The 24,363-nt window shown below is 35.3% G+C and overlaps 5 protein-coding genes across 5 annotated transcripts in view; 1 reads left to right on the top strand and 4 right to left on the bottom strand.

Moving 5' to 3' along the window:
- Positions 1 to 2,786: 2,786 nt before the first annotated feature.
- On the bottom strand, positions 2,787 to 6,054 carry LOC111806525. Its single transcript, XM_023691879.1, has 3 exons — positions 5,809 to 6,054; positions 5,379 to 5,494; positions 2,787 to 3,237 (listed from the first exon to the last, which is right to left on the bottom strand). The coding sequence occupies exons 1-3, from the start codon at positions 5,972 to 5,974 to the stop codon at positions 2,944 to 2,946; spliced, it is 576 nt and encodes a 191-aa protein (XP_023547647.1). The 5' UTR covers positions 5,975 to 6,054; the 3' UTR covers positions 2,787 to 2,943.
- A 1,735-nt stretch (positions 6,055 to 7,789) lies between these two features.
- LOC111807688 (CASP-like protein 1E1) lies at positions 7,790 to 9,386 on the top strand. The gene is made up of 2 exons (XM_023693512.1): positions 7,790 to 8,205; positions 8,858 to 9,386. The coding sequence occupies exons 1-2, from the start codon at positions 7,934 to 7,936 to the stop codon at positions 9,195 to 9,197; spliced, it is 612 nt and encodes a 203-aa protein (XP_023549280.1). The 5' UTR covers positions 7,790 to 7,933; the 3' UTR covers positions 9,198 to 9,386.
- A 695-nt stretch (positions 9,387 to 10,081) lies between these two features.
- LOC111807686 (E3 ubiquitin-protein ligase MIEL1-like) lies at positions 10,082 to 13,525 on the bottom strand. Its single transcript, XM_023693511.1, has 12 exons — positions 13,380 to 13,525; positions 13,202 to 13,289; positions 12,994 to 13,050; positions 12,789 to 12,821; positions 12,605 to 12,682; positions 12,422 to 12,465; positions 12,286 to 12,326; positions 11,966 to 12,048; positions 11,792 to 11,883; positions 11,528 to 11,597; positions 10,702 to 10,740; positions 10,082 to 10,626 (listed from the first exon to the last, which is right to left on the bottom strand). The coding sequence occupies exons 1-12, from the start codon at positions 13,445 to 13,447 to the stop codon at positions 10,498 to 10,500; spliced, it is 822 nt and encodes a 273-aa protein (XP_023549279.1). The 5' UTR covers positions 13,448 to 13,525; the 3' UTR covers positions 10,082 to 10,497.
- A 5,445-nt stretch (positions 13,526 to 18,970) lies between these two features.
- LOC111807541 (monothiol glutaredoxin-S11-like) overlaps positions 18,971 to 24,363 on the bottom strand; it is a gene marked incomplete in the record, with an annotated part of 5,829 nt that continues 436 nt past the window's right edge. Inside the window, 3 exon segments of the mRNA XM_023693304.1 lie at positions 18,971 to 20,264; positions 23,760 to 23,877; positions 24,163 to 24,363. Coding sequence (XP_023549072.1) covers positions 19,151 to 19,462 — 312 coding nt within the window.
- Positions 21,454 to 21,762, bottom strand: LOC111807767 (glutaredoxin-C11-like). Its single transcript, XM_023693635.1, has one exon. It carries the CDS (start codon positions 21,760 to 21,762, stop codon positions 21,454 to 21,456), a length of 309 nt encoding a protein of 102 aa, XP_023549403.1.

Below are 24,363 nucleotides of genomic sequence, written 5' to 3'. Positions count from 1 at the left end.
ATCATGTCTACTCCACATGAATTGGAAATGCCTCAAAATGTATTAAGGTGGAGGCATGATGTCAACTCTCCACCATCCCTGGGCCTTATGGTCTATGCGAGCTACCTTGTGGCACATGTGTGTGTCACAGTGAGGGCGAGCGTGCCGAGACGAGTGTCTCGAGCAACTTTCTTTGAAATGAGTTTTTAAAGACAATACTGGGTGGCACGGGTGTGTCGGTATTGCGCCCTAGCTTGCGTGTTGGAGTTGAATCATACACTCGCTATCCGATCGGTATCCATAAATGACATGACATGGGCATAGGAGGGTCAATGCCCCGATAGAACCCAGATGGATGGATGTTCGGGATGTCTCGATGAGATGAGCGACACGTGGGACCGTTCTCGATGGCATGACTGAATGAGTTGTGATTGGCCAACAACACCTCAACTTGAGATGACATAAGACATATGGGTCATGTCGATTGGGAACCAAGATGACGAGATGAGATGCGATGCTGCACTGAGAGACTTTGACCCCGAGTAGAGGCAAGGTCGAGTCAAATGACTTGGCCTAGTGTAGAGTTAAGTCGGTTGTGTCACAAACGATTGAACATGCACGAAAGGCGTGTGTGGTCGAACAAGCTTAGATTCCGCACAAACGATGTTTGATTGGCGAAAACAAACCTCGTCTAAGATCCGATGAAACCACAAAGTCGGTGCAAAAAATATATATGGGGCTTAATTCCCCTTAAGGATGGTCGTGAGCATATCAAGATCACAACGTCACAAGATTGAAAAAGTAGGACCGTGACACTCAACGTCCTCACTGGCACTCGTTCCCCTCTCCAATCGATATGGGATCTCACAATTCACCTTCTTCGAAGCCCAGCATCCTCACTGAAACTCGTTCCCCTCTCCAATCGTTTCTATTGTATTGTTCATACATCTATCAGAGTAAAATTATTAGCTAACACTTTCTCCAATGACAACTTATTCAAGCGCATATGTCGCGTCGAACTTTTATGGAAAATTTTCCTTTGGAAAAGTGGTCAATCCCTTGAACAACATGCCAAAGTCAACAAATTTAAAATTCCCATCACCCAATCAAGAATGTTACCAAGAAATTTCTTGTAATGAGTGGGAAAAAAAATAAAAGAAAGACCAAGCTCTTCCTACAACTTACAAATTGTTTGGTTTCCCACCGTATTATATTTCAACTTCACCAATTAAATAGTTTAACACAATATATATTGCTATTAATTCTTATATTTTCATTATTATAAATTTTCTTCTTAAATTATTAATTTTTCTACCTAATCGGTATTTAAATTATTAATTTTTGTATTGGATATAATAATTGAATCAATTCAAATAAATTAAGCAACCAATTCATTATTTCTTTCATAATATGGCTTCATTCCATGTAGCAATTACCTTTTAGCTTCCAATTAAATAATTTCTTAAATAATTTTATTGTATTTAGCATTATATAATAAAATTCAATAATTTTACTTCTAATTTTTATTATATTTTTGAGTTGTGGTTCTAATCGTCGATCTTGGAAGGGTAATTGATACCTTATTCACCCGATTATATCTGGATTGACTACCTAATACGTTCTTAAAATCATATTTTTATACAATTTAAGATAATCAAATTGCTAATGGCACCCAATTGCTATACAAAAAAACAGAGGAAGGATCAAAGATAATCAAAGACTTGGANCTAATGGCACCCAATTGCTAAACAAAAAAACAGAGGAAGGATCAAAGATAATCAAAGACTTGGACTTTTCCAAAGTCCACCATTGTCATGAAGGGGCCCTCCTTTTAGGTCAGCTAATGGCATTATCACAATTGTTAGTTCTTTATTAATGAGGGGAAAGGATTGAAGAGGCTCAGCTTCTGGTTTTGTTGGGAAGGAAGGTTCTTCCTGCTCTGTAAATTTGATGGGGAAGCTTTGTTGCTCTGCTGATGATGATGATGGCGGATTGGATCTTATGGGAATTCTGATGGTTCTTGTTCTAGCTCTTACCCTCATGGTCGTCTGCCAGCCTCCACCACGCCGAGCTTATATCGTGCATCGTTGGCCTTGAGATTCAAGGCCGATCGTCTCGAAGCTTCCGAGCTCGTTACTTGTATGCTATATAAATCTTTCTTTCTTGATTGCAATTTGTTGGGTAGTCTCAATTTTCTTCAGAAACCAATTCTTAGATGTTGGATTGTTTCATTCTCAACATATCCATTCCAATTCTAATAAAATCTTCTCATCATGCTGAATTCTGTGATACTGTAGACGCTGACTTTTTTCATCCATAATATGCCCATTTCAACTCGAGTACTTGATAACACAAAGTCATCCATGTTCTGAATATGCGTGTATATCTATTTATATATGTAAGAAAGAAGAGTGCTTGTTAATCGAGTGATGTGGGATCTGTGAAGAGAGGAAAGAAACATTCCTTATAAGGGTGTGAAAACTTCTCCCTAAGAGACCGTTTTAAAATCATGAGGCTGGTGGCAATATATAACAGGGTCAAAGCATACAATATCTACTAGCGATGAGCTTGAGCTGTTACAAATCTAGACACTGAGCGGTGTGCCAACAAGGACATTGGCCCCTAAGAAGTGGATTGTGAGATCCCACATCGATTGAAGAGGGGGACAAAACATTTCCTTACAAGGGTGTGGAAATCTCTCCCTAGTAGACACGTTTTAAAACCATGAGGCTGACGGTGATACGTAACAGGCCAAACTAGACGATAGACGATGTCAACTAAAAGCTAAGAAACTTGCATCCAAGCACTTACAAAGGGACGGCAATACAATAGTATAATGCATATGGATCATTTAGATTAGATTATAAATGTAATGAAGTAAACTAAAAGGCACAAGGAAATATACATCCTAAGGCAGACAAAAGCTTCTTCCACAAAGTCCAGTCAAAACAACCAAAGGCCTCATCATTGGTTCATTGAGGCTCCAATAGTTTTCAAAAGATGCTCAATTCGGTACTTCATAACTGGCTGACCTTTTTGCGTCCTTTTGAGCATTTTTTCTCTTGTGGCGTTTCGTCTAGCTTTAGCCCTTTCTTGTTCCTCCTTTTTTGCAGCGATAATAGCTTCTTTCTCCATTCTTGCTTTCTCTTTCTCTTCATGCTTTCTCTCATACAGTTCCTGGAGACTAGGTATGCCTTTATTCCTTTCTTTCCCACGTCGACCGTTCGTCTGATTCTCCAATTTTGTTCCATTTTCACCCTTTAAGAACCAGCAAGAAATCGAGTCCGTTAATAGTTCAAGCAGCACATTCTATACACAGAAGATTCTTATCATAACAGGAAGGGAATGAAACAGATGCCGGTTGGGTTCGATGTCTCTCCAAACCTCAATCAACAAATAGTGATAGAAAGCGGTATTCATAGGTTGGGTTGGACGGAATAGAGAATATCTTTTAAATCCAACGAAACGATTCGAGATTAGTAAGTCACACTATATTCAAACTACGAGAGATATCTCAAGTCTCCTGATAAACTTAAGTCAAGAAGCAACCAAAAAGAATAAACTAAATGAAGCAGGTGCATTAAATAAATCAATAAATAATGGATTTGAAAAAATAGAATTTTAAATGTGAAAAAATATTAACAAAATCATTTAATATGTAAATAAAAATCATTTTAAATAATGAATAAAGGTAAAGATATTTTAGAAAAATAAAAAATAAAAGGGCTGAAGGAGAAAAATTAAATGCAACAAGCAATAGTTGCATGTTCTTAAACGCTAGCATGGCAGTTGGAATTTCAATAATTATTGTGCTTCTCTTCCGACCTGCCTTCTTCTTCCCCCTTCTTATTTTTCTCTGCCCATAAGGTGAGACAACCTTTAATGTTCTGTGGGATACCAAAGATTTATTATTACTGGAAAAAGTCCATTAAGGCAGCCATCAACATGGTACTCTCCTTGCCTTTTGGTGATGGTGCACCATGGCCTCATGTTCACTTCAAGAACCTCGCCATTAGGTGGTAAGGGCCGTTAAGGAAAAAATTGTTCAAGCACCACCACCGCAATGTGACCGTTTTTCATCGGATGTAGACCAGAAATCTGGATGTAACAACCCAAGCCCACCGCTAGCAGATATTGTCCTCTTTGGGCTTTCCCTTTCGGACTTCCCCTCCGGGCTTTAAAACGCGTCTACTAGGAGAAGGTTTCCACACCCTTATAAATAGTGGTTTGTTCTCCTCCCCAACCAATGTGGGACATCACAATCCACCCCCCTTCAGGGCCCAGCGTCCTCGCTGGCACTCTTTCCTTCCTCCAATCGATGAGGGACTGCCCCCAAAATCCACCCCCCTTTGGGGCCCAGCGTCCTTACTAGCACACCACCTCGTGTCTACCCCCCTTTGGGGAACAGCGAGAAAGTTGACACATCGTTTGGTGTCTGGCTCTGATACCATTTGTAACAACCCAGGCCCAAAGCTAGCAGATATTGTCCTCTTTGGGCTTTCCCTTTCGGGCTTCCTCTCAAGACTTTAAAACGCGTCTGCTAGGGGAAGGTTTCCACACCCGTATAAATGGTGGTTTGTTCTCGTCCCCAACCAATGTGGGACATCACACTGGATGACCCCTAAATAATTATTAGTCACATTATAGCGGCCTCCTCCAATAGTTGCTCCAGTTAGTGAGCACTCTAATAACTTCAAGTGCTGCCTCCCCGAGTATTTTTAAAAGTTGTTGAAGAATAAGTGTATTTTAAATCAATAATAAACTTCGGTTGATTGAATTCGACTAAACTAAGTTGAAGTAAACCCATAAACCAGTCCAACCTATACGTTTAATTACCGAACTCAACTCAAACATAATATAACTCGACTAGAAAACTGTAAGGGTAGGGTTCATTGAGTTTTCTGAATACCTAAAGTGACAGGCACTTCAATAAACAAAAGGAATCAAAGCTCCACTCTCTCTCTCTCGATAACAAGAAGCGAATGAAATGGATGGGCATTGGGTTCGATGTCTACTCAAATCACAATAAACAAATAGTGAGAGAGGCGCCTAGAATAACTTCAACAAACAAAAAGAAACAAAGTTCCTCTCTGTCTCTTTGAATAACAAGAATGAAATGAAATAGATGCCCATTGGGTTGATTGCTTATCCAAATCACAACCAACAAATAGTGACCGAAAATAACTTCAATAACCAAAATGAAATAAAGCTTTCATCTCTCTCTCTTTGTAGGAAAACTTGCAACAGATCATCTTATCTTATGCAATATTTTGCAATACCATTTTCTCATTCGACATAAATAAAGGCATCTCAAGAGTCTCAAAACTCACCAAGCATTGAAGACAAATAAACATAATTGAACTTTTATGCGATATTAGATACTCATAAACAGGTCATACCTCGACAAGTCCAACAGTAGAGCTAGAGGGCCTCTCATTGTGGTGATTCTGATGCTTTACTAACTTCATATACTTGCTGACATGTTTAGCATTCTTATAGAACTCTCTTTGCTTTTCTGAACACAAATACATACACGAGAATCAATCACTACCATAAACAAAGACCATCCAATATCCAATTTCCTAAAGCAAACCATTAAACCAGTTTTTGCAATGTAATTCCCCAATTCGAAACACGAAATCAAACACCGGTGAATACGAATTTCTCTCTACAAATTTGGTTTTGCAACAACATTTCGAGGTCCATAACAGCTAAACAAAAATTCAAAACCTAGATTTCACAGAACTATCAACAAGTGAGCAGCAAACTTAAGGCGATGATAAAAAATCAAAAAGAAGTAAACGCAACCAAGATTAAGCAGTATCATACTTATTAAAGCTGGGTTATAGTAGTCGGTAGTTGATTTCACATTGGCAAACGCCTCAAGCGAAAGCCCCTTCCCTCCCAACCGTTTCATGTTCTTGTGTTTCTTGTTCTTCATGAATGCCGATTTTGGGCGATTCTGAACTTCATCTTCCCCAGTACGCTTCTTCATTGTCGTAAAAAGCACAAAATTTACAGATTGAATGAAATTGAAAGCAATTAGGGCAAAACGGAGAAGGAAAGCGAAACAGATGCGAAGACGAGGAAATAAATTATTTTTTAATATCCAATAAAAATGCAAAAACGTTTCAAATTATTATTGACGTCATTATTGGATTAGGAAATTTCTCTATATAGATTAAAAAAATATTAATTTCATGAAATAATTTTTATTTTCTTAATATAATTTTTATTAAAATATAGAAGATAATAGAGTAAATTCAATAATATTTTATAAACAAAAATATATTATAATTTTTAATAACTTAAATTTTAATATTACAATGTAATTTTATTATCTTTAAACAAATATTTATTTATTTATTAAGTAACTAAATAAATATATATAACAACGAAAAATATAATCTCATCTCCGACCCTCTTTAGCTAAAGAAATCTCTTTGCTTGTGAATTTCTTTGTTTTTAAAACTATAAAAAAAAATATATATATATATTTTTATATTTTAGTATCCGACAAATTCAAATAACATCTTAGAAAAAATTAAAATAATGATTGAAATTTTAAAAATAAAAAATAAAAAGTTATACTACAATTTAAGAGATCTCTGTAACAAGAGCATTCGAAGCTTCCTATACTACTCGAAGGTCAGCCTTGGGGCGGAACTCCCCTCACCCTCAAAATTTTGCTGAGCTGCATGTGGTGCAGTCAGGTTGAGTAGGGAAGATGATGCCTCATCTGGGTTGTCGTAATAATTATTAATCCACGTCCCACTCGATGAGAACTCACTGGATAGGTCGGATGGTGATGGCAGAGGAAGCCCCTGCCCCGTTCCCACACTTAAGACTAGCGGGAATAAGGAAGTCAAAACCAACCGCTTATCAAACAAAATTTTAATAGATTAGACATGGTGTCATATCACCATGACTTCCAAGGCACAACTACTAAAATTGAAGAGAAAATTTAATCTTAGGAACGAAGTTGGTGAGAAAATAATTTATTAATAATGATTTGCAACACAAATTACATTATAAACAGTTTTGGTGGAATAATAAATAATCAAAAATATAATTATGAAATTAAATAAAAATAAAATAAATATATGTACATATAACGTATCGAAATACATATTAAACTCGAATTGGTTCGGTTGAACTCAATGTAGTTTCAGGGAACACGTGAACCAACCCAAACTATAAATTGGTCATTTATTTAAACCTAACCCAATCCAATCTAGATTGAGTTGATCGAACCCTTTAGTTTTTAAACACTCGTACTACTAATTAAATATATATTGATATGTAACCATTTAATGTGTCTATATACACAAAACATGGTCCACAATAATGATACATTTTTTACGTGGCTATATATGAATAGCCATATCATATAAAATAATGTAATAAATCGAGATTTTAAAAAGTTATAATAAATGCAAAATAATTCCAAACTAGAAAATATCTCTTTCATTCACGAAAAATATTAAATGTCTTGCTTGCGACAGTTTACCCAGCTGGTCAAGAAGACTCTTATAACATATTAAACAAATAAAAGAGAGAAATTGCTCAAATATTAAAAAAAAAAAAAAAAATCTTTAAATACTTAATTTCTTTTATTTTATATCTAATAAATTCATAAAATTTAATATTTAATAGGTTTTTAAATCCGTCTAATATCAAAATATTAAATTAAAATTTCATAAATTTATTATATGGTATTAAAAAATAAATAATAAATTAAAAAGGGTCTGAGTACACTAAATTTGTAAATAAATAATAATAAATAGTTCCAACTGCTTGGCATTTATTTCTGTTTGTGAGGAATTAAATTTTTGCCCCAACTCCCTGATTTTCTAACCAAACACACTTCCATCCCGCTTTGAATTCCTTTTTGTTCACTCCAAATGCTCTGTTTCGGCCTGGGAAGCTCTCGTTTCTTCTTCTTGCTGAAAGAATGCAGCTGAAGCCAGCAGCTACGGCCATGGATGGCGATGGCGATGGCGATGGCGTGAGAAGCCATGTGAAAGTTATCGAGAGCGCTAGAAGAAGACTGCGATGGCCCTTTGATGGGTTTGTGAGGTTTTTGGGTTTGGCTTTTACTTTAGTTGCTGCTGTTGTTGTGGGTGTTGATAATGAGTCCAAGATTCTCTCTGTTACTCTCATTAAGAGCTTGCCTCCTATCCATTTTTATGCTTCGGCTAAGTGGCAGTACATGTCTGCTTTTAAGTAAGTTTTCGTTGTTTCGCTGTTGTTTGTGATGTTTTGAGATGCCTTCTTGGTGTTTGATGAAATGCCTCTATGAGAGTTTTTAGTGTTTAGAGTCAATTATTGCTGAGTTATACTTACTTTGTTCTGATACCGATCGAGCCTTGTGATTTTCTTCTACCCTATACGACATAATGGGTTCTTGTTGCGTTGTTTGGTTTGTAGTTTTAAGTCATAACGTTCTTCTAAGAATGATACTTACCTACTCGTCTCGTGGGTGGAAACTCACAATGACCATTGTTGTGAAATTATATATTAAGAGTCTGCTTGGAATGACTTTTTAAGTGTTAAAAATATATACTTTTTCGCGCGAAAATATGTTTTTAAGATTTGAAAAATCATTTCAAAATCGATATTATCTTTTTAGGATTTTCCCTCAAAGTGAGTGAGAGATTTTCAAACCCTCGTAAAGAGTGTTCTGTTCTTCTTCACAATCGATGTGAGATTTTCACACCCTCATAAGCATTCATTATTTCCTTCTACGTGCCCTTCTTCAAATGCCTACACTACAATATATTGTGTGATTCAACCTCATTTATGTTCCAAAAACGTTCTTTTCTTTTTGTATTTCGATCTTTTTTTGTGGTTGAACCTCTAATTTTCTTTCGCTTAGGTACTTTGTGGTGTCGAACTGCATAGCATGTGCTTATGCTGCAGTATCCTTGGTGTACTCGGTTAAGACTCGAGGTCAAAAAGACGATCAAATGAGGTCGATGTTGCTCATATCTTTTGACCTGATCATGGTGGGGCTATTGTTCTCTGCCGATGGTGCTGCTGCAGCCATCGGAGTCATCGGTCGAGATGGGAACTCGCATATGCATTGGATAAAAGTCTGTGGTTTCTTTGAAGGTTACTGTCACCACTTCACAGCTGCACTTGTCATCTCCATTGCTGGTTCTGTCATGTTTCTTTGTTTGGTTGTGCTTTCTGTTCTGAATCTTCACAAGAAATGAAATTAGGGGATTGAATGTTTTAGTTTGTTGGTTGGGAGTTACTAGATTTGACTTCAACCTAGAGTTAGTATGGATTGAAGTAAATATGCTCCTTCCGACTCGTTTGCGCATTTCATCGACTGGTGCAATGCTTATGATAACATATTAGAAATCATAATGAGATTTTGTGACGTGAGATTTTTGTTGAAATTCTGTGTAAAATATAAATAAATAAACAATAGATACATGTCTATATACCATTAACTCGAGCACAAACGAGAACAAACCTAGTATTAAATACTACCAAGACGGTTTTTCTTTGTGTGGAAGAACAATTCTTTTTTGTCAGGTTTTAGATGATACTGATAAAGAGTAAGACAAGCATTAAAGTATCATATACTTCAAATAGTCATTAGATCTAATCCGAATTCTCTTTTTATCGAAAGCTTAGTTCGCATTCGACTAGAGTTGTGTTCGGTTTTATGAATGCACTACAAGGAATATGATTCTCATTCAAACCTTATAACCATTAATAGCAACCAATTACACATGGAAATAATAGGTATCGAGAGTTTATTTACTCGGGAGAATACTAAATAGGGTGAAGAACATCTATTCCAAGTTCATTAGACATTGCTAGTTCAAATATAGCTCAATAGAAAACACATCAATTGTCATGTCAATGATTTGATTTCCCATCTTCAAAAGGGATGGAAACTCTCTTTCGTTCTATTACCTAGTCAAAATGATAACGAACTTCCACTCCTCGCATATCCCCTCGTATACAAGGCATGTATGCAACTAATTATTGGTAGTACATTGTCCTACTTTACCCTTACCTACCATAAATTCTGACAGCCAGAGACCCAACAAAATTATTTAATATCAAACTAAATCATGGCATGGTTGCTAGAATTTAACTTTGATTGTATAGTGTTCGAGCAGTTCACCATCCATCTTCTCAACTATATCCTCTTTAATGGAAATCATCATTCATTTATCTATCTCTTGTTATACTTGAAATCCAAGTATTCAAACAAGGATTTGTTGAGATTCATGTTATATTCACATCTGTAAAATGTATCTAATATGATATATATTTTTCAAGATGAATGCTAAATGTTACAATGAAAAAAAAAAAAGAAAAAAAAGAAATCTGAGACTCTTCCTATAGAAGATCGCACTACTTAACTTCATGTGACTGAATTCATAGGTATAAACCAATCATAGTTGACTTCCTAAATGGATCAATGACTCCAATAATCAAACGTTCAACATAACCTAGTTGTTGAGATTAAGAGAGCCTCATACTTCTTTACCTTCAGTTTTCATTGACGTCTCCAGTAGAAATCCTCCTAGTATTGAATGAATTGCACTGACTGCACTTGTGTCCCAAAATGTGAAAACGAACTTTGCTCGTATGGCTGCAGTCGTTGCAAAGAATTGATACCTGTTTAGCCAAGTACACAGTTAAGTTAGAAGATTTCATTCTTGCGGTAATCTAAACATGTATACAAGCAACTACCTCGTGGCTGTACTCCTCCGGCATCGGTGTGCAGTCAATCTAGATAAGATAGAAACGATTTTCAAATTTAAGATAATATCGCAAAAGATCTATGGTAAAGAAAACATAATTAAGATAACCAAAAATCTATGGAATTTCGACACCAGAATATGGCAGAAGAAACATGTCAGAATTTGCAAATAGATAGAAATACCAGTTGGCATCCCAAAAAGTAAGTATCCAATAAGATCTATTTTACCATCCAATAACAACTTGATAACAGGTAATGGGTAAATGGGAAATGAGGGGAAAATAAACATAAGAGAAAATTTCATTCAAGTGGACGAACATGATTTAAGGTCGTATAAGATCAAGTCAAGTACTTGTCTGTAACAGAATATATATAGCTCTCACGGACATCTTCCTCTTTCATTTTTATTATACATGTTAATGCCTCTATATTCCTCTAAACTCAACTTTAAGGCATAACTAAAGCCCTGAATCTACACTCATTTCTTAAATCTCTTTCTTCATGCAGTCACTCAGTTAGAATTCTATTGAGATATTGAGTCTGCAACCACCAACTTTCAAAGAATCAGCCCAATACATGTAATCATACATCAAGACAAAGAAAGAAACGAAAAGATTGGTCAGGAGGTTGAAGAGTGGGTACAATGTTCAATGATAAGATATATATTCTAATTTCTAAGGTTGCTAAAATTTACGTGAAGCCACCTGTTCTACCATATTCACTAACTGGGGAAACTGCTCTATGGATAAAAAAGACAGTAATCTAATTGCCTTCTACATGCCACTTTTATCACGCCTAAACTAAGATGTAACACACCTCCATTTTCAGCAATGCCCAGCTTGCAGACATGTCCATAACTGTCTTCGAGCAAATAGGACAACGGTATCTGAGAGACAGATACAACTTCATTATTACAAGAGAACTGGAAATCTTAATGTAATTCAAAACAGGAAACTTAGAACCAGTTTGGTTTGAGAATAAAAGGCAATGGATATAATAGAAAATAGAGTTGTATGTAGCATATTCAAAGTTTTTAGAAACATGTTTAATAGTAGATTCAGAAACTGGAGTTTGGATTACTGATTCTGTGATTCCATTTCTCTGAAGCACTCCAAATGTATTGTGTGACCACAAGGCATAACAGTTGTGTCTTTTATTGAGTCAAAAAGAAACTGCAAGCATCAATAAAATTGTTAGAAGAGAACAGTTAAGATTATACTTCCCTGAGAAAAGATGCATTCTAAAAGGACAAACCTCATAACAGATGGGGCAAAAACTTTTCATGGAGTTCTCAACACACATGTGGTTATCGCGCAGAGGAGTGGAATAGCAAGATCCTATATTTATATAAAAAAAAAAGTTAATTCATCTGAACGGTTTGTTCGCTCAATCGCTCACATTTTACTAATTGTTTCGGTCTCATATGGCCTCAGTGTGTGTGCCTATTTTATTACATAGTATCAAAGACTTTACAGACAAACCAGAGAAATCCTTTTGCTACATTTACCTCAAACAGTAAATGAATAACACAACGTGTATTTCTAGCTAACCATCAGGAAAATTGAATGACATACCACATTTTTCACAGTGAAAGAAATTTTCACGACCACCAACCCTGAAAATCATATAACAAAGAACACATGTGTTGAGAAACTTAGCACAGAAAGCTGAGATTACATTAGAACTAGAACGGGAAATATGCACACGAACCTACAGATACCACACGCATCACAATGAAACTGCATTTTCCTGGTCTGCATTCATAGCAGAATCTATTAGCATCTAGGATAAGAAAACCATTCGGTTCCACAGTTTAAAATTGAAAATTAGTTCTTAAAGAAAGTGAAACAGAACAAAGTAAGAAAGAAACAGATTGATGGAAACTTCTCCTACATCATCATCGTAGAATTTGCAGATGCCGCAGAAGTATTCTCCCATATTAACATTGCACTTGCTACAAGACTTAGCAACCTATAATAAACCAAATATAAACGCTTAGCAGAGCAAAAAACAAGAATATCTAAACGCAATCAATGGAAATTATCCCAAGAACAACAAAAAAAAATGTCCCCCAAACCTCTTGCTCTGTGTTGCAAATCAAGCAAACCACCTAAAGCAACAATTCCAACAAAATTAATAAATTCACATCACGATATGCTCTAAAAGATGTCATATTCACAACAAAAAAAAAAAAAAAAAAAAAAAAAAAAAAAAAAAAAAAAAAAAAAAAAAAAAAAAAAAAAAAANAAAAAAAAAAACAATAGAACAGCGTACAAACAGACTTGTCTAACGTCCTGCCGAACGAGTTCGTGACGGTCCTTAGGATTGCTCAGCGAAGTCTAAAATCAACGAAAATTTCAGAAAATTCAGAAAACTACCAAAGAAAATTACAGAAAGTTCGAGTTTAACAGCATATGCAAAATCCTTTCTAATACATCTCTCACAAACAAACGCACGCAACACAAGGGCATAGAAAGAAGAGAGACATACCATGGCCTCGTTGTGGCAATGGCGACAGGTAAAGATTCGGTCGCAACATGGGGCTCGGATTCTGCAACGTCTCCTATAATGCTCGCATCTAATTGAAATCGAAAACAAGTTACTAATAACAAAAGCGAGAACAAAGAAGAAGAAGAAGAACAACAACAAATGATACAGAAATCGATACCCGTGCTGAAATTTTCCGAAATCCTCTCTCCCGGCAGATTGGGGCACAGGGGAGTCCTCTTGTTCCATTGGAGACCGTCTCCCTGTTCGAGCTCTTCGGCTTCGTTTGAGAATAATTGCAAAACTAAAAATTGTTTTATTATGATTTTCTTTTTCTTCTTTCCTTTTTAATTTTTAAAACCTCTCACGGACTAAATAAAATATTGTTTTTTTACTCCAATTTTATTTTAATTATTAAGTTTTAGAAAGGGAAAATAAATAAATAAATAAAGTAAAACCCACTTTATTATAATTCCATTTTATGTCCTTTTCAAATTTAGTATTTTTTAAAAAAAAATTAATAAAATATATATTATTCGAGTTTTAGACGTTTACATATACCATTAATAAGAAGACGTAAATTTATAAATGTTTGACATTAAAAGAGTTTGACTTTTGAATAATGTTCGACATTAAAAGAGTTTGACTTTTGAATATTTTTGTTCTGAGGTGTGTTGACTTAAATTTTATTCTTTTTTAATTTTTTATCCATAAAAGTGAGAAAAAAATAAAAATAAAAATAAAATTTGTATTTTACTTTTTATTTCATTTTTAAATATATTTTTTAATGTTTACAAATAATAATAAGTAAATCAATGGATATTATGGAATTTGTATTTTAATAATTTAATATAATGAAATAATTTAAAAGACTAAATACACCCAGAGAGAAAAAAAAAATATATTCATCAAATAAATAAATTAACGAATAGAATAAATCCCAATTTTTACAGAACCAAATCCATCAAATTCACAGGAACAGCCCTAAAACAACGAGCACAGATCCAACGCCAATGGAAGCGATTCGGCTCCGATTCGCCGCCGAGGAACGGGTGCCAGTTGCTACTGGTCGCATCCGCCTTTTGATATGAACATTCATCTTCCTTTCGGGGGAGGACTCGACACTGTTATCTGCAATCTGATGAGCCGCCGTCTGAAGGACGTTTCGGCGGAGCATCCCGGTGAGAGAATTTGAATCGCCGCTGCGATCGACGGCAGAAGCTGTTAGGGATTCGGAGAATAAGAGAAGAGCCAGAAGAGCTACGGAAACTAGGGATTTGAGAGCGGCCATTTGTGCGATTTGTCGATAGAGATGAGAATGGAGGAATTGAAGATAAGGTATAATGTTTAATTGTTTGGATTTTATATAGAAACAGAGAAGATTAGGAAGACGAGTATCTGATTCAGCCGCCATTGATGACCATGGATGCCGACGGCGAACAGGTATTTGAATTTCTCCCACGCTTTTTGACGCGCTTTCAGTTTAGTCCATCTGATATTATTTGGTTTTATTAACAAACGCGTAGCTTAGTTTTCTTGGGAGAGGTAGGTAGGAGAAATTTCTTTCTAGCTCACTTTATATATTATTAAATTTTGATAAAATAAACGAATAATTTGAACATTCTAAGCCTGAAACCTGAAACGAATCGAAACGCAATTCCAACAAAACAATGCCAAAAGGCGGCGTTGGGCTTCGATTCGCGGCGGATGCACGGTTATGGCCGCCGATTAGTAATGGTCGGATCCGCTTTTTAATATGAACATTCGTCTTCTCCTCCGAAGAGGACTCGCCGTAGTTCTCTGCAGTCGGCTGAGCCGCCGTCTGAAAGGACGTTCCGGCGAAGCGTCCGGGCTAGAGAATTCGAGCCCTCCCCGCCATCAGCTGTTGAACTGCCTGAGAGTGATTAAAGATGTTCATCCTAAATTCTTTATTTATTTGTGTCAATATTAATTTTTCTCATTTATTATTATTTTTATTTTATTTTCTTAATATCTTTATTTAATTAATTGAGTTCTACAAATATAATTTTAAAAAATTTAAAATTTAATATTACCACCATATTTAACAATTAAAAAATCTATAACGTTTTAAAATTAATTAAATAATTTTATTAAGCAGGGTGGAGCAGAAAATCAGGTGTAGATAGGAAAACATAATCTCGTCTCCAAGCCTAGCCTACGTATGTGATAGTTAAAAAATGTTCATCACTCACTCTCCATTCTCCGTCTAGATGGGAGGACCTCGGCCCGTAGGTAAATTGTTGGAGTGATTGGAGCTACTTTCGATACAATATTTATCGAGTAAATTGAAAATTTTATTTTATTATTAAAAATGGACAAAATGTAACAAAATATTAAGAAAATATAGGAAATGAATTTAATTAAATTGGTAAAATACAACCCAAATTTTTTATTAAAAAATAATAAATAAATAATCCGATGACAAATTCAGAGTAGTGAATCACCATTATTCACTTCACAAAAACAAACCAAATACAGTGAAGAGACACAGCAGAGAGCCGACCCCAAACGACGACGTTCGGCTCCAATTCGCCGACGATGGACTTGGACCTTCGGCTCGCCTAACAGCTCGTCGGGCTCGCTTTCTGATCTTTTGTTCAAAAGAGTACTGATTTCCAATTCCACTCTCTGCAACTTGATGACGCTCCGCCGTCTGAAGGGTGTCCCGGCGAAACACTCCGGCAAGAGGACTGGGAGCCACGCTGTGATCGGCGGCGGAAATGGGTAGGTGTTCAGAGAGCAAGAGAAGAGCTAGAAGAGCTATGGAGATTAAGGATTTGATCGTAGCCATTTGAATTGGGAGTGGTTGATTAAGGTGAAGAATTAAGGAAGCATTATTTATAATCCGAGAAATGTTAGGATTAATGAGTTTTAGTTGGTCGGATTTGACCGGCGGCGAGTAAGCTTTGAATTCTTCCGTTTTCAAATCAATCATCCCACCTGATAGGTGTGTGGGAAAACTATTGGGTTGATGGCCTTTATTTATTATTTTTATTAAAATAATAATAATTGGGTGGATTGTCTTAGACGAACACGACTCTCCATAATGATATGATATTGTAATTGTCCGCTTTGAACATAAGCTCTAGTGACTTTGCTTTGGGCTTCCCCAAAAGGCCTTCCTCCACAATGATATGATATTGTCATTGTCCGCTTTGAACATAAACTCCTATGACTTTGCTTTAGACTTCCCTAAAAAGCCTTCCTCCACAATGATATGATATTGTCATTGTCAGCTTTGAACATAAACTCTCATAACTTTGCTTTAAGCTTTTCCCCAAAAGACCTTCTCATGATGACTTTGCTTTAGGCTTCCCCAAAAGGCTTCGTACCAATGGAGAGAGTATTCCTTGATTATAAACCCATGATCATTCCCTAAATTAGCCGATTTGAGACTTTTATCATCCAACAGATTCGACACTATTAATTTGAATGGTATATTTTTTTATTAAATTATATTTTTAATCCGAGCAAGTAAAAGGCCCTAAAGTTTGATTTCTTTTTTTTAATTATTTATTTCACTGCAAGTTCTCAAAAAGCAACATTTTTGCATTGAATTGACTACAAAAATAATGGTTAAACTAAATTAATAAAGATATTATTGGCATGTAAGGGTACAATAAATGGTTAAATTCAATAATAAAAGATACTATTATTACGTAAAGATAAAATTAATTGTTATACGGAAAAATGATTTAATTTAAATGACACTTAATTTCAAACAAATAAGAAAATAGAGGAGCATTTAAAAAAGATAATAAAATAACCCACCTAAGCTCAACCCTCCAAACAAATACCCTTTTTAAGGTTCTTATGCCCATTGAAAATCAAAATTGATATTAAAAAAAACATGTGATTCTAAAAGAAAGAATAACTTTATATGAAAAATAATAATAATAATAATAATAATAATAAACAAACCATCCACTCTAGCCATATTGCAAAGAGTGGGCCCCATATCCCAATTCTTAGAACAAAAAAAAAACATAAAAATCAAACTGATTTCATCTCAACCATAGAGACGAAATAGAATTAATTCTTGAATCATACGTACCAAAAAAGTCATTTAACTCAAAATATCATACGAAATAAAAGAATTCACCCTAGAAATTGAAATGTGTATCAATTTTTACTCCAAACTTTCAATTTTATCGAAGTTGTAATTTGAACTAAAACAAGTATTATATAAAAAAAATTGCAAACTTTGCCTCCTAACATATTGCTTTCATATGCCTTCAATGAATATGAAATAAATATAACACAATATGGAACTTCAAAGAAGAACGGCACTAATTAATGCTCAATGCTAGAGTTACTGATTAATAGAATTATTTAAAAGTCGATTATGAGTATCCATCAAACTTAAATTTGTGCAAAATAAAAAAAGAATGTAAGAAGTTACACATATATAGTATAAAGTTCAAATATCAGTTGTCTAAATATGTTTAGAATACATTTTAGGGGTCCTATTTTTTCCTCAGTTCCTTTTTTTCCAATTTATTTTATTCCTCTAACAAAATCCTGTTTTATCTCCCATCCAGCTCTCCAAGCCATAAAAGAAAAAAAGAAAAAAAAAGAAAAAAAAACAAACGGGTGAGATTAATTGACAGATTTCTTCCCCAATCTTAGGAATTTCATTGTTGGACCCACTAATGACTTGATTCTTTCTTAATTGGCTACAACGCCACTGAATGTTCTCTGGTTGGATTTTGTCCAAAATCCTAACCATTCTACCACTATTTTGGTTCTTTTTCCCTCTCCAAAATAAGCCAAGTATTCCTCTACTAATTATCTGAACAAATTCTTTCCATTCTCAGAAAAGCTAATGCAAATCATAAAAGAAAAAACTTTCGAACAATCAGAGATGGTAAATAGTAAAGAAACAACATAACAGAACCAGATCCGTCGTGATCAAAATCCAACATTTTACTACTAAAAAAAACTTCCAAGAACTAATTTGAGCAATATTCTTTATAATTTAAAAAGGGAAGTACCTGTATAAGGGTGTCGTGGAGATGCTCGATCGATCATCACGAAGCTTGCCTTCAGCTGAGCCTGCACAAAATCTATGCTAACGATATCGACTGCTGAAGGGAAGACTATCACAGACATAAAAAAGAAAGGAAATCAAAAGGGAATAAATATCATGGAATTTGATGCCTATCTTCATATGAAAAAGTAGAAGAATCTGCAGCCCCACATGCCGGAAAAGTTGAGCATTTTTTCCTTCAACTTTTGTAATAGCACGTGGAGCATTGCTATGTAGAATTATCTCATAGTGACATTTATGTTGGTTTTTACTGATCATTACATTTCGCATTAATCTCTTCCTAATCAATATTCTTAAAAAATACCAAGACCCAACAAGTAGTCCAACTGGCTCTTTGACAAGAATATTGTTTGTATCTGATCAATGGAGCATCCTAATTTAACGAATACGATCAATGCATGTAGCGTTATCAGGCACTTGGATACTCAGACTGAGCCAAAACATCGAAAGTATTGAAAGTATAGCCACGAGTATGTCGTACCTGGGGTCGCTTATGCTTTGATACTTGCAGACAGATTTTCCAGCTACTTTAGATCTCAAAGAGTCTGACAAGGAAGGATTAGTAACAAAAAACGAGGCTACACCATGATATGACAAAATTAGGAACAAAAGTTCAGTTGCGTATTGGTTTCATATTAAGGAAAGGAGGAGAGGCACAGAGTGCAACTTTGTCAAATGCTCAGAGACCAACAGTGAAAATATAAACACAATAAAATAGGAGCTGACTTCATTAATAATGACAAACATATTACACACTACACAGCTAAACAATTGCTACATAATTCTTGACACATAAGACATCACATAACTATTCGTTATTAAGCTTGAGCCAACTTATTAGCTTTCCTTCTCCAACAGAATAGTGAATAATTTAATTAGAATTAGTATTTATTCAAAGCATGGCTTTGCACCAGCATTTTGGTCAAATCACCGCTAAGGTGGTGTGACATGATTTCATTAGTAGATCCGACCAGCTTTCCGCCGATGAACACGGCTGGTACTGGTGCATTGCATCCCAGCCTCATGAGAGCTTTCTCTATTTCCCTGCAATCAGGGTCTTGGTCAATCTCATACACCAAAGGATTGACTCCAAGTTCCCCAAATAGAATGTTAACTGCATATGATAGGCAGCATGAACTCTTGCTGAATATGACCACACTCCTCTCTGCAACCAACCTTTTAACCTTATCCATGCCTTCTTCTTAATATGATAGAGTTTTCCTTGCAGATGAAATGAAACCCAACAACAAAAGTATACTGGATATCTAAGGTTTCTTTCAAGTTTGTTTAAAACCTTATAACCTTTTTGGACCAAATTTATTCAAATTTGGTCCAAATATGGTTATATAGGCTTTAAATACTGAAGGAAAAATGTGCAAGAGAAAACTAATACCGATGCTTGCTGTATTATGAGTTTGAGCTCGCATGCAAGACTATTTATAGAGACAACATAAGGAAGATTGCTTTCTTTTTATATATATATTTATATAAAAGAACGTTCAAAAGAGTTTGTGCTTTCCTTAGATGCTCAAACTAATAAAAGCAACTTTTTAATTTTACTGTTACAAACAGGCTGGACAAGTTGACAGGTCTTTTAATTCAGTGGGCAAGACTATTTTATGATGCTGATATACGAATAATTAACCATATGATATATGTAGATTATAATTTAATCACACTTGTATTAGTAATGTAATTAAGTGGCGATATTTATCCTATCAATCTTTGTCTGACGTGTAAAAACAATGACCGTGTCTTCCACTTTGCAGAGTTTGTGGAAATGAGAATATAGCTATCAAGAAACAATAAAACAAAAGCAAGAAATTCTGTAATGCCAGTCAATAAATACCAGATTCTCCAATCACCTTCTTTGAATCCTTACGAAGAAAGGCTTCAGTGGCTGTAGTTCTCTGTATTCTGTCCACCAACTTGTATGATTCCTTGCATGTGGAGCTTGCTAAGCTTCATTTACCTAACAGAGTTAAGTTCCACAGCCTGGTGATCATACAAATATATGAATTGGAATGATTGAACTTTCCCCCTTTATTCAATTGACAGACTTCTCTGAAAAATAATAGCTTTATAAAATCTTCTCCAATGTAATATCTAGTATATAACCATGCTCATACTGTCAACAGAGCATATCCTGTTCTTGGTTACATGTACAGACACGCTCTATTGATACTTTAGATGAGTGTACATATATACATATATAGCATTGAACAATTAAAGCATAATGTTTTTTCCTGAGCTGAACAACACTTGGGAGTGGGGATTCAAACCTCTTACTTACTTTTTGGTCGAAAACATGTTGGCTGCACAATAAAGCATAATTCAATGCATTTATTGATTTTGTCTCCAAAATTGGTTTTGGCTCAAGATATTTAAAAGGTTCATGGCAGGCACAAAAGTTACAGCATCACCAGGTTGTCCCTGAACTAGTAAAGGATCTAAATAACTAAATCTGAAATGTTATGCGCTGATCAATCAAATTGACCCCAGCCACAAGTGATGCTTAAACTAGATCACTAGTATCTGAAGCTCAATTTATAAGGCAGAAATGTCATGTGCATGTCTTTATCAACATGCCTTGCCTCATAATTAAGTATTATGATGTGTACAGACAGGTTATCAGTCTGGCAGCAGTATGAAGATCTAATGAAAAGCACAACCGTCAACAAGTACACAGTTTTGCCAATGACAACTTCAGACAGTTCAATTTGCAAGAAGAGACTTTTCTTCGCAAGTGCATAATTCCTCAGTGGTGCATCTTCCTATTTTAATCAATGGTAGACTTGAAAAACAGAACTACCAGTTTTACCCACAAAAACCTCTCATGCTGCTGCTCTATCTTATTATTCACTTTTTAGAACAAAATCAGTCAATGAAGACTAATCCTACGTAGACAGTGTAGTGGGCTTGTTGGAATCAATATTTAATATTTTTTCCTTTTTCTTTGTAATGCATGAAGAGGTAAACAATATTGAGTTCAAGGAAAAGATAACCTACATTTAGATCTCAGGGTAAGTATGGCTTCATTTTATACAGTTCAGTAAGTAAACTCAAGAACTATCAGAGCCTTCTTACAACATTTTGTACGAGCCTTTTCAACATTATAAAGGCAGGGGGGAAAAAGGACAAAACGAAACAAAGAAAGAACCACCTGGTTTAGCTTTTAGTAGCATTACAACCAGATGGCCTTCGCATCTATCAGCATTTGTTTCAGATCCCCATTAACGTGGAGAGAAATAACATCTTTTGCTGAGCCTATAAATTTTCCTCCTATGAACACAGCTGGAACAGAGGGGTTGCACCCTAGACCTCTAAGAGCCCAATCAATTTCTCGCCCATTTGCTTCATGGTCAAGCTCGTGAATAGCAGGGCTTGCACCAAGCTCATAAAAGAGTGTCTGGATGCTATGGCATATGTAGCATGAGCTCTTGGAAAAAATCACTACTGCTTTCTGAGATGCCAAATTTCTCAATCTATCCATTATAATTCAACCTCTCTTCTTCCTTCCAAAAGATATTTAAACCCAAATATCTAAAGATAGGTGAAATGGCTGCAGTTATACTAACAAAAGCAGGAGGAAAAGAGAAAAGCCAAAGGCTTGTAGAGGAGCAAGGAACAAGAAGCTGAAAGAATGGGAGTAAGGTTGTATGTTTGCTTAGGCTTTGACATGGTGACTTTGCATAAACGAATGTATTTATAAAGGCTGGTGAAGGGCTAGTGGATTGAACTGTTTAGTCGAAACAATTTGGAAGACATGAGTAATTGGATAGAAAAGTGCAAGTTCCTTCAGATAGTTGTTTTGGATAAGGAAAATGGCCCTTATCGATGATTTGCTTGATAGTGACCCTCTTTTCACAAACAAAGTTGCATATGGTATCACTTAATCTAAAGATGTATCCTTCAATCTATGTAAAACCCCGTTATAGTTGGAATAAAGAAGATACATAACACAAAAACATTACCAGAAAGCACTTCTATTTGGCCAACTGGAGTGATGGCATCGGCCATCAAGAATATCAATAATTTCATAACTAGCCTTAATGAAATCTCGAGCACAAAATATGGAAATATAATTTGATTTATTATAAGCTAAGTGAAAACATCAGTAAAATCTTTTTACAACCATGATTGATGGAAGGTCTCTCCCTTTGAAAGAAGGGTTAGATGTCGGTCTCTTCATATCAGAACAATGTCAACCCCAATTCAATTCACACTTGAAATTTGTTAGAAAGGAACAAAGCTACGAGGACATGGCATCAATTCATATTGGACATGCCTGCAACTTGAACAATGCAGTGAATTCTACGTCTACAGCTGATGTGGAGATTAATAAGAGTTTAGCCAGTTCATTTCCATCACTGTATTCATCGGTCCCATAAACATATGGATCAGAACACCTTAGTAGGGACATCAATTATCTCCACCCCCTCCAGGAAGGAAAGTAAAATGGAAAAATATAAAACTGAATGACGAAACTCGGACAGATTCTTACATATCTCCATCAAACAAACTTTTGAGGCATTGAGATGTTATTTCTAGTAAAATATGAAGATAAAATGCACGATGCTCACTGGTATATTAAAAGCAAGGGTCACCATTTCCATTGATTCTCCCTCATTAAGATTCTGCTGCAAACTTTTTCTTGTCATCAGTTGAGGATAAGGCCAGCATTTCAATTAACCCCTACACCATCCTCTCAAACCCTCTTTATTTCACCTATAGAATCTTAGATATCAATGCATCTTCATCTTTGTTCTACATGATCTAAAATGCATGAAAATTCCAAGATGGGAATATTCTACTAGTTTGCTGCCATCATTTAAAATTGGAAATTCATAGATATCACTGTGCTCAAAGCTCATTAAATAAGTAGTAAACAACATGATATTCAGATTTCTCTCTAAGTGGACTCTATTTTTACAGTTAGCACTCAAACAAATCTTCAACATATAGCCAATATAGTGTAACATATTTTTAAATGATAATAATAATAAAAAATAAGTATATTAAGTATCTCTACGTATAGGATGAACTTTCAGTTTTGTAAACATCAATTATAGAGAGAAAGTTTGTCCATAAGAATATTATAGTTTTCCAAGTGTCACAATTTCCAAATTATCGAGGGAGACTTCGATAGAAAATTCCACCAATCAAATGTTTTGGTCATCATTATTAAATCATCGCCACTTCTAAAAGCTTTAAAAAAAACCTAAGGCAAAGTAAATCATTTATATATTCTCAAACAATTCTAAAGTATATTCAATTTACTACATTTTCAACACTACACCGCTTCCCAAATATGAGGCTGATGTTAACTTGATTCACGAGATGATCAATAATAATATGGAGTAAATAACATCCCAGAATTCTGAGCTAAAGCTTAATTATCAGCTCCAGAACCTGAGTTTTCAATCTATCATGAATTTAGTCATTTAATACATTCTCCACAAAAATCTTCTAAGTGAGTGAACAACATACATTGCTTGCCGTTCATAGTGTTGAATCCATTCAATTCTCCACAAAACCTATCTCGCATAATAATCTGGACGCGTCACGCGGAGGCTGTGCATATCCTCATCCTGATACAAGGAATAATCTAAAGCTAGATAAGTCAGCTTCCAACTGGTTATATAAATGGTGGAGAAGGGAATGTCAACGAATGAAGGAGGCGGATAGAGATGCAAAGCGTGAATCTCAAGATTAAAGAGATGTGACTAAGAAGTCACCATCAAAATCAACAGATTCAACAAATTCAACAAGTCCTCCTTTGAAACAATTGAAAACTTCCGCTCTTAAGTTTCTTAAATCCGTCAGAAACGGAAGAAAATTCATCACAACAGAGCAAATTTAAGCGGTAATTGCTTAAAGTGAATTCACTTACAGATTGATAAGAAGCGGAGCCTTCTTCAAGTTGAGAGATTCCACTCCAATAATGTAAACGTATAATTGAGTGATCAAGATTCGAGAGAGCGAGTGAAACGAATAGTCTCCATTTACAAAGATGCGGCGCTGTCTTTTCATGCTCCAAAATTTTCAATCGCTTTCACCGCCTTGGCATTTGTCTCAGGAGAATTCGAGTTTG

This window comes from Cucurbita pepo, chromosome LG12 (assembly GCF_002806865.2).
Source record: "Cucurbita pepo subsp. pepo cultivar mu-cu-16 chromosome LG12, ASM280686v2, whole genome shotgun sequence".
Classification (NCBI taxonomy): domain Eukaryota; kingdom Viridiplantae; phylum Streptophyta; class Magnoliopsida; order Cucurbitales; family Cucurbitaceae; genus Cucurbita; species Cucurbita pepo.
This window is presented reverse-complemented; position numbering and strand designations above follow the sequence as displayed.